The sequence below is a fragment of the Diaporthe amygdali genome, assembly GCF_026229845.1.
Source record: "Diaporthe amygdali strain CAA958 chromosome Unknown NODE_9_length_1275696_cov_64_842800, whole genome shotgun sequence".
NCBI lineage: Eukaryota > Fungi > Ascomycota > Sordariomycetes > Diaporthales > Diaporthaceae > Diaporthe > Diaporthe amygdali.
The window spans coordinates 139,482-149,555 of record NW_026517029.1 but is presented as its reverse complement, the minus strand read 5'-3'; the positions used below and the strand labels follow the sequence as shown (position 1 = coordinate 149,555).

At 48.9% G+C, this 10,074-nt stretch overlaps 2 protein-coding genes across 2 annotated transcripts; one reads left to right on the top strand and one right to left on the bottom strand.

Moving 5' to 3' along the window:
• Positions 1–765: 765 nt before the first annotated feature.
• On the bottom strand, positions 766–3,878 carry J7T55_012848 (uncharacterized protein; the record flags this gene model as incomplete). The annotated part of the gene is made up of 3 exons (XM_053141479.1): positions 766–816; positions 1,249–3,015; positions 3,243–3,878. 3 exons carry the CDS (start codon positions 3,876–3,878, stop codon positions 766–768), a joined length of 2,454 nt encoding a protein of 817 aa, XP_052995197.1.
• A 1,883-nt stretch (positions 3,879–5,761) lies between these two features.
• On the top strand, positions 5,762–6,178 carry J7T55_012847 (uncharacterized protein; the record flags this gene model as incomplete). Its single annotated transcript, XM_053141477.1, has 1 exon — positions 5,762–6,178. The coding sequence occupies one exon, from the start codon at positions 5,762–5,764 to the stop codon at positions 6,176–6,178; it is 417 nt and encodes a 138-aa protein (XP_052995196.1).
• Between the last annotated feature and the right edge of the window lie 3,896 nt (positions 6,179–10,074).

Below are 10,074 nucleotides of genomic sequence, written 5' to 3'. Positions count from 1 at the left end.
GTTTCATACTCCCCCTAACTCGTCACTCTGGATACCATGATGTCACACTAGACAGGAAACGTCAGGAAAACATACACATGCCCTCAAACTTGTTCTGATTCTTCCCCTGATAATTCTGTTCGAAAGTCCGTTCGATAATATAGTCCGAGTCCGAATCGTAGCAGTCTCAGTTGATCAAATAAACAGAGGCTTAAAAGATTGAACAAACATGACTTTATAATCTATTAAATGATGGAAGAGGACTTATTTGCGTTCATACTGATCACTTACAGGTCTTCCTAGGTTCCATAATGATGGTATCGCATCCAGGTGCGCTCATAATTCCTCAATTGTCAAGTCGTCAAAGTCCCCGATGTATCCGCTTTAAGATGTCAGCAGTCTACTAAAAAGCCCAAAACGGCTTGTTCTCATGGACTGTGAGAGATAATGTTTGGACGAAACCAATCAAAAGAGGGCATATACTTAAGTTAACGGAATACAGTTTTGACACCATCAAAGCCAGCCGCAACTTCGCGGCGCTTTGATAGGTTGCGTGTATGGATGGGTTACGCAGTGATTATGACTACTCTGCACAATATTTGGTCATCCTTAAAGCACGACAGGCAGTAATGCTTACATGTTCGTGTTGCTAACTTGGCATTGCGTGGTCGGCAATGGTTTTATTTTGGTGGGTCAACCACGCAGCGGCAACATGTTCGTGTAGTAGCCGATTGTGGGATGTTTATGGGGCGATGCATAGCGTTTTGTATCCTGGCAAGGTTGCTTTTAGTGGCCGTAATGACCATTTCGAACCTGCTCTGCGTGCCTCTCGCCGGTCTAGTGTCGTTGAACCACGAGTGCCAACGTATTGAGACCACGAAGTATGTCTTTCCCAGCTCACCCCCCTTTTTCTTCCCCCACATAAATGCTTACTTAGCTATGGTCATGAACTACAGGAGGTGACACATATAGAACAAGGACAGCGAAATAGAATCAGCGAGTGGGATGACAAATTAGAATATATAGACACATGACATGCAGATTCCGGTATGTGTGTCAACTGGTTCTTGCGCGGTGTGTGGGCTTAGTAGAGGTTATTAAAGATAAGATCCATCCCCCCTAGATTGATGTTGAAGTTGAGGTCATAACTTGGGTTGAGCTGCAGTAGTACATTTAAGTTAGCAAATGGTGTGGTGCTCGAACAATGGAAGTTGCGGATGATTTTCTGCCTGCCAGCATGCCATCCTGTCAACGAAGGGAAAAGCTTACAATATCCCAGTCCCAGTCGCTGCTCAGTTCAACATCTTCCATACCATTGAAGGCATCCTCATTGCCCGAGACTTGCGGTCCAAACGCCTCCGTATTCATTGATGCGCTCATGTTCGCCTCAGCCACACCGAAGGTAGAGTTGTCAGTGCTCAGCGCGGTGTGCATTTCTTTGAGAAGATCGAGCGCCTCCCTCGCTGACTTCAAACAAGCCTGCCGAACAACATCTTTGAGTTCTTCCTCGCTTGAATCATTGGTGAGTCCTTCGGCTTCAGCCAGCACAGCTGTTGCGAACAGGAATCCCTTGACATTGACCTCGCCAGCCTTGATGCGTGCTCTCATCCACGTCACCGTATATCGAAGCACATCAAGCATCTCACTCTCGTCAACCATAGGGCCCATATAACCCATCCCTACTCCGGAATTACTAGTTATGGATGGCGTTGAGTTGCTTCCCGTGGTATTGAAATCTAGACTTCGGGCCCCCTCTAGCCGCTCATCAAGTTCCCATACAAATTCGAGTGTTGCTGCGAGGAGGCATTGTGTACCAATAAACCGTACCGACCCTGACCCACAAATAAGCAGCCGCCCAAAGTCGTCTGGCTGAGAATGCCTTTCTGACGGGTCATCCGGCTTATACGTCTTGGCCACCCGGTGGTGCCTCAGACCAGCCTCGACACAAAGTCTTCTGCTGAAAAAGTAACGAGGATCATCTTTCGCGAGTCCGAGCCAAGGTAGGTGGATAGCCAGAAAATACCTCTGGATTAGGTGCTCGACCGCCCGGAGCTGGAATTGAGAGGGACCAGGGTCTTGGGTTTTGTAGGCACGCAGAAGTGCGTCGAGAGATCGAGACGCCGCCGTAAGCTCGGAGTTGATGGCTAGCGACTTGTCGTAGCTCGTCACAGATCGGAAATCGTTGAGATATGATGCGATTTCGACGCGTACCTTGAATGTTCTCGCCAGCCCAATCTGCACTGAAGTGTCGGTGAATGTGTTTAGGGGCTTAGGCTGTGGTATCTCGGCGTCTGTAGTGTCTCGGAGGAGGTCCTCATCATTGTAATTGCGCGGGGGTTTGGTATCGTAGTCAGACATAGCTATCAGCGGGGGCCCTCCCGAGTCCATACTTGACTGTAGAAGAATTTCAAGCACTGTGTTCCATACTCGACGGCGCGTCTCGGCTGCGAGAAGTGACATTTTAGGGAGATGGCTTGGATCACGGTGGAGGCCAATATAAATGGCCATTCTCATCATTGAACCGGCTGACGCCCAGACTAGGTCCGATCCAACTCCCACTACGTCGCGGGCAAGGTGAACTAGGCAATATACTTGCAGCCCTGACAGATTCATTCGTGACTTCTCCGAGGGCTGTAGCAACCAGAAGCGAGCTTCATAGACCCACCGCACTGCTAGCTTCCGAAGTGAAAATTGGTCATCCTGCAGAACTGCACCTATGGCCATGCAGAGCTGAAGCTGGATCACGAATGCTTGTCTCGCCCCTTTTGGATTTTGCCAATACCGCCCATACTCGAGCCTGAAAGATGGAATGTGCAAGACCCGAAAAATAGTTTCGTAGGTCCTGAGGTATGTCTCTACCAACTCGTCGGCGAGCTTTCTGGACGGTATATAGTTTCCGAATTCCAAAGACAGGATTTGTGGTACTCTCATGGCTTTGATCTGGCGCCCTAAGATCTTGCTTTGGGCGACTGCCTTGTAGCCTTCCGAGTCCTTGTCCGACTTCAAGGATTCAAGGAATAACATAAGTCTTGGGAACTGTTGGATGGTCAGATGACTGGCTCTGCGCATTGCCAGATATGTCTGACATGAAGAGTACTTCTGAGTAGGAGTTGGCATAGCTATAACGGGATGGACCGTTGGATGAAAAGGCGAGAATTTGTTATGTGTTGCGTGACGTGTTATAGAAACGTAGGCAAGCAAGAGAGTGGGTCTGGTGAGGGCATACAAATCAAGGAGGACTGCGGTAGAACTTGAGGACTCACAAGCGTTACTCCATGGATCCAGTGACTATTTCCCAGGTACCTAGACTTCGCGAGGATGGCATTGACGTTGCCAGCTGTAGAAGGGTCCTCTTCCGTATTTGAGACCTCTTCTTCTTGATTTGGTCCTTGGATACCTCGCGAGTATCTTGCTTTTGCCACGCCAATTTCTGCCCTGCCTAAGCCTTTGACTTGCCAGTGCTCCTGTCCGAGGAATTGTGAGGCGGTAGGAGGGTTGAAATTCGCATTATTGAAGTGTGCACTAGGCAGCTCAAGTCGGGCAGTCCCTCTGCCATTATGTGTGTTGATGACTTGGCCAAGCTGCTGCTCGAGCAGCTTGACTCTTTCGGCAAGCTGCTCCGGGGAGCTGTTAGAATTGCAGGCTGTGGAAGTGAAGAAAGGGACGCTCGACAAGGCGTCACGCTGGGGATGTCGACCATTGATTCCATCTTCAAACCCTTCTGTGCCCTCTCTCGGCTCGACACGGTCGTCCGAGACATAGGAACATGAGGCGGCTCTCCGAGCGCGGACGCAGTTTTGACACGGCAATTTGCGATCGCACCTTACTTTGCGACGCCGGCAGGCGATGCAGGCCAAGGGCGGGCGTCGTCGACGCTTCTCCGGCGGCGTATTCTCCATCCTAATGGCATGGGCCGATTCGCGGAATGGAATAGGAGTCAATCCGTGAAATTTGGCGATTATATCCGAGAATTCCCCTTGAAAATTCTAGAAGCAGGAGCATATCGCTTTGGGGAGAGGCAGGATGCAGGAGAAGCTCGAGAAGATGTACGGAGGGCGACATCTGATTCTCGGACTGCCTTAGTTTAGAACAAGTCGTCGGCCTGTTTCCGCGGGGAATTCCAAAAGACCGACCGTACTATCATCTGATTCGTCAGACACAACCGTCGGGCCGAGAAGAACGAAAAGACCGTCTTATACAACAAACTAGCCCGCTCGAACGGCCGCCCCATTTAACCCACAAATCTCGAACGATGGATCTGTGCATAGTTGTTCATGTCAGCAACGTCTGCGGGAAACCCGGTGTCAACTCACAATCCGCGCTTGGCTTCATCAGCCAAAGCAAGGTGCTTCAATGGGGTGGAATATGCAGGATACCCGAGCATTTCACAACACAATAGACTATTTCGACGTTATTACAATCGGTAGTCAGACTCGCGTGAGCAGCCACACCTTGTACTGCTTATGACACTCCTCGACAAAGTGCTAACGGAAGCGGGGGTGAACATGGGGGAAATACAGGTTCCGTAATTTATGCCCGGATACCCTTGAAAGCTGTTTCAGCACATAGGTTAAGTGAAGGGGACCGAGAAAAGGTAGGAAAAATACGTGAGGATCGGCTTTATTCTTGCCTTTGGCTATAATTCAGGCCCATGATTTAGCAAATATGGACGCAGCCATTTGCGTCCGTGGTACAAGAAGATCGTGTTATGAGAGACCTATACCGTCGAAGATAGGAAATTGTAGCTCCATTGAGACTTCGAATGAATGATGGCAATCCCTTCAGACCACATGTATCCAGAATTTTCGATTCCGAGATTCATTGCGTTCCAGTGTCCGTCCAAACACAGCCAGAATCCTATGGGAGCCGCGTGGGACGCATCGTACGGTACCTGCGTGGGTTCAACATTGGAGACAAACAAACGCCTGCATAGACGCAACGATATCGTCACATTCTTACATGAGGAGGAATTTCGCAGCTGGAGCCGCAGACATCAATCATTTAGCATAATTAATTTGGTGATGTTTTGGGACTACTGCTACGAGCTAACGAGATAGATGTGAGGCTGTGCGGACTTGCCATAGATCTTTGGCTCAAGAGTCTAGGTCTAGGGACAAGGAAGGCAAAACAAAACACACAATGGTGGCACAACCACTGACGTAATATTGTCAAGGCTCTCTTGAATCAGCCCTTAACTGACTAGAGTGGGAAATCCGGAATGAATAGCTCCGTACAGCTAATTAAAGCTGCGTCAATGCTATGGCTGGATTAGTAAACAAAGGCTCATTTGGTCCCGGATAAATTCATATCGAGACCATAGTTTTGGGTTTCCGCACCATCCTGCTTCTTTCCACTTGTGTGCTGTAATTCGTGATCTCATTCTCATTGTCTTTCTTCTCTCAAATACCCTGGCATATCCACTATGCCGGAAATTAGAGGCCAGAAACCCAAGAAACACCGCAACTGAAGCAGGAAGATTGTTTTGAATTTGGTTGAACCCGTACATTACCAAGTGAAGGAGAAAGCAAAATTTGGTTGGTATGTCACGCCGTCGCACACACCCCCACAGTGGTCCTACGTCAAGGTCTTCCAAGAAGTCGCCCGATACTACTTTGACCATACCCGGAGAGTCTAGCAGTTGTTCTTGCGCTACCTTGAGTAAATGAATTATAAAACACTTCTAAATAGCTGCTCTTGCTCCCTGAAATCTCTTCAAGTTTTAGAACGTCCACTCTTGCAATCCCCTAGTCTTCTGCCACTTGTGCAAGCTGCCTCCAAAAAAATGGTTTGCTCAAGCCTTATTGTTCTGGCTTTTGCCATGAAAGCTATTGCAAGTCCTCTCAGTTCCAGTGAGCTCACTGCAACTACAATTCCCCCGGAGGTTTTGCCTCAGCGGACACTTGCTCCGACTCCCAAGATGGGTTTTGAGCTTCGTGACCTCGCCATTACGACAACACTCGGCGTCAAATGCACTGTCACTAAGGTGGTGGGCAGCCCCGTCCAGGGGGACCTGACTCTGACCAAGTACCCCTACACAATCACAACTACGGCGGCAACGGAGTGCCACGGCTGCAAACTGAGCGTTATCACTCGCTCAGTGATTACGTTCGAACCAGTCAAGTACACTAAAACGGTCACAGCTCCTGATCCAACAACGGAATACAACTGGGTATGTTTGCCGACTGGCTTGGCAGCGTAGGATGAGAATAGGGCCATCTCAAGCTCAAAGTGAGGAGATCTAAGAGACATGTAAATTTTGCGAGGAATACCATTCCAGCGGCTGTCGAAATTCAGGATTTGCGAAGAGGAATATTTGGTCAGAACATTGCCAAATCCAAACCGATAACGCACTGTCCAAGGTGGCCAGCGCGAAGTAAAGGGACTTGAATAGGAGGGCTCGATGTACCGTGGTAGTTTAGAGCAAGGCACTCTGCTGTACCTAGAGTTGTGTGAACTACACTGTTCACTGTGGCTTGCCAGACTCGTTGACTAGTCGTAATCTTATGCAAAGAGGCCGTGGGTGTTACTTTTTCTACGGCATGCTGGCGGCACAACACCTGTGGTTTGGCAAATCATTTTTTTTCGGAGACTGATGAGGCTTTTCTCATACTCGTGGTATCAAAAGAGTCACCAATTCTGAAAAACCCACAGCCGTTGATGTTAGTTGGGGTTGCTTCGTATGCCAGGAACATTGAACAAGTCACTGGAGTATTGAAAGGAATATGAACACTGATGTACTACAGAGGAAAATGGATGCACCTACGCTCCTATGAGTATTGTTTTGATTTAGTAGCCAGTGATAACAACTAAGATATGTCGTTTCAGCTCACCAGATCTGATCATCGGTAGCATAATCGAATTTCAATCCCACTCCTTTGACGCAAAAGCTTTTCTGGTTTCCTATCATGTAAAATTTCGCTCTTGGCTCATTGATAAGGAGAGCTGCTCAACAGTGAACTCTTTCGGTACTTGGGGCCAAACGTGTCCTTTCGGCTTTGCCTCTGGTAGAACCCACCGGTAGAACCTGTTCGAGGACATCTCTGTGAGGAAGTTCTAAGTCTATGTGGCATCTTTCAACTGGTTCAGAATTTCATCGACCCGTCTCTAGGCAATTAATTATACATTTTTCAATGCACCTGACGGCAATCCCAGTACATAGGAGGATGAGGTTTGGGCAAGGCCACCGACATCTGTAATTACTGCGTGAAAGATTCTCAAAGAAAGGGTTAGGAGCTCAATGTCACATAGACTCTCAGTCCTCAAATCAGACTCCTACATGCATCCCGTTCATTTGAATTCTTATAAATAGTCCTCCGTCAAAAATCGGCTTGGGTATATTGGGCACCTTGCCCCTTGTACATCAATACGCATGCCCGGGCGCTACCAGCGTTGCGGGCTTGGTTTCTGGTCGACATTAGACAGGAGTTTTTGAGTAAAGCCTCGGTGATGATAGGATGTTGTTAATCGAGCTCGTCCTTTTCTGCATGAGGCCATCTTTTCCTGTGAGCGCTTCCTAAACAATGTATGAGCCAATATGTTGACACTTCCATCCGCCGTAGCGCGCCGAACCAGAACGATTCATGGCGTTGTGCAAGGTACTACAACGGACGGATGGAATCTCAGGGACTGCAGGATCCATGCGGAAAGAGAGCTTGGTATGGATTTTGTCAGGTACTGCTCGGGCAACGGTCACGCTGGGAATATATGTCTGGATCACTAGGTTGTGTGGTTACTTTTCTAGGTGTCGTTATGTGCGCATGTTTAAATTCAGTTAAGAGCCGTAACGATCGGAAATCTTTTTGCGCTTTCTATTTACCTCAATCAGTGGATGACGCACCAACCGTTGGCAATGTTGTGATTGACCACTTTGGTAAGCTGCCAGGAAGGGGTAATTGGTCAATCAAACGAATCAATTGTGTTTGCCTGCTCGATGGAAGGCTTTACTGTAGAGGAGGCAGTCCCTGCAGGCCGCGCCATGGTTCAAAACGTTTTGCAAAATCTGCTTAAGAAATCGGCTGCCACAAGTAGGTGGCAGTATGTACCATTTTGTGTTGGAACATGGAGAATCAAGGCATCAGCCTCATCCCCTCCCTTCATGAGACGGGATCTCTTTATACGTAGTAACATTAAGGAAGTGAGATCACATCTCATGCCCCTCTGGAAAAGCTAGTCAGAAAGGGGAATGTAAGCACTTTTTATATCAAGTCCTTCTATCAAGTCCAAGATCTCCCAACCAGGAGTTCTCTGTCCTTGATTGGTGCTTGATGGTGGGGACAAGATGAAGGAGAAGTTGACTGGAGCAAAGGACGAAACACAGAATGGTGCTGGAGCAAAGGTTCAAACATCACCATGGACTTGTGGCGCAGTTACCAAAAAGTTTTCGCAGGCGTCAACTCAACTCGCCACCGTCGCGTTTGTGGTTGAAAGGGATGGCTGATTGGAAGTCCGGTCAAACGACGCTGGCCTATGCCCTTAACCTTCAGCTGACGCCCTTGGCGAGTTGTCACTTGTTTGGGATGCTGCCATTGTCAAGGTTTCAACAAGAATTCCTGTCCAACCCAGGCTGGTCTTCCTCGGGCCAGGTAGGTTACTGGCGATGGGTAAGAGAAGCTCCTAGTTGCGTTATGTGACGTGTCGCACCCGCGTCCCCGTAAGCCTACAAGTAAGGGACGCGTTTGTATTGTTCTTGAGCTCTTGGAGAGAGTATCATCTCGTAGATGATGACAAAGTAGTGGAACCTTGCTCTCCGTGCTGGGGCTCACATTGTTCACATCCTTGGACAATCTTGGACAACCTTGGACGGGCAGTGAGGACGGACGCAACAGATGAGCACCATGGCAGAGAGCGACGGAGCACGGCACGAGTGAAGGCAAGGACAGGCAGTGGCAGGCAAAGCAGCTACGTCAGAAGGCAGGATGGTGAAAGCCATGTTGCCTAGGGCGCTACACGCAGGCCGTCAATTCTCTTCTTCGCATCGCGAGGCAAGCCCGCGAGTGCAATGAAAAGAGTTGGGGGAGAAGGTCCAATCAATATTTCGCCAACACGAAGGCCACACTGTGCAGAGCCATATGCAGTAGACACAAGTCCTACGCTGGATGAAGCGCGAGCAGCAACAGGGGCAAACCAATCATAGATGTCGACATATGTAAACGGGTGGTCGAGATGAGGTGAGCGGAGGGGCCAGAGGCTACTGAGATGTGCCAGAAGGGGTGTGTTGTGTTGTGGTGGAGGAGGGGAGGGAAGGAAGAGAGACAGCTCTCTTTGCGGGTTTAAATATTTGAAGGGGGAGCTGCTGGCTGATTTCGAATCACAAACCGGGTGGGTCCCTGGGCTCTAGATCAGGTTAGTGTGCGGCTCTGGTGAGTAAATTCCGGGGAAAACAGCAGGGAGTTTGGCGCTAGTGTGCTTTTGACAGAGTCTGTAGGCCTGCACGTACGCACCTTCGGAGGCAACGCAAAGCGTGACGGCCGACGCTTCTCGTGATCCTAAGCCACAATTACGAATTCTGGACATTTAAAAAGTACAAAATCGATATTCAGAGCAATAGGAATCCGTTGAATATCTTACTTTTCGTATTAGACATGCTGTCGTGACAAGATCAGTGACTTGTGTACTCCACTCGCCGTCCGCCCCCTCCGTGTCTAGATAGCCCTGGCTTCCAACGTCAACGGGTTCGACGTTTTCGAACTATACCGTTTTCGGAATTTTTTTGGACTTGGTCCATTTATTTCACTCTCGCATCCTACAATACTCGAAGTCCGTTTGACTACTGTTGGCCCAAACTTTGTCTTGCTGCCCTTTCCAACCACGTACGTCTTGGCCCTTCCTGGCAATCCATCACCTTTCCTCAGCACCCTGATCATGTTTTTCGTAGACAGTAGACAGCCATAGATCGTTCAGTCTGAACGTCAACAGCGAAGTGACCGCCTGCGCAAAATCTATCTGCCATTAGCTGTGGGCTGCAGCTCGTCCTTTCCTGAGCTCCAGACTCGGAGGACCTAAACAGGACTGAGGTATCTCATGATTCTTCTTCCCTCTCTTGTCATTGCACCCGTAAGCTTCTCTCGAAATGCGATGAAGAGGGCTTTATCAAGG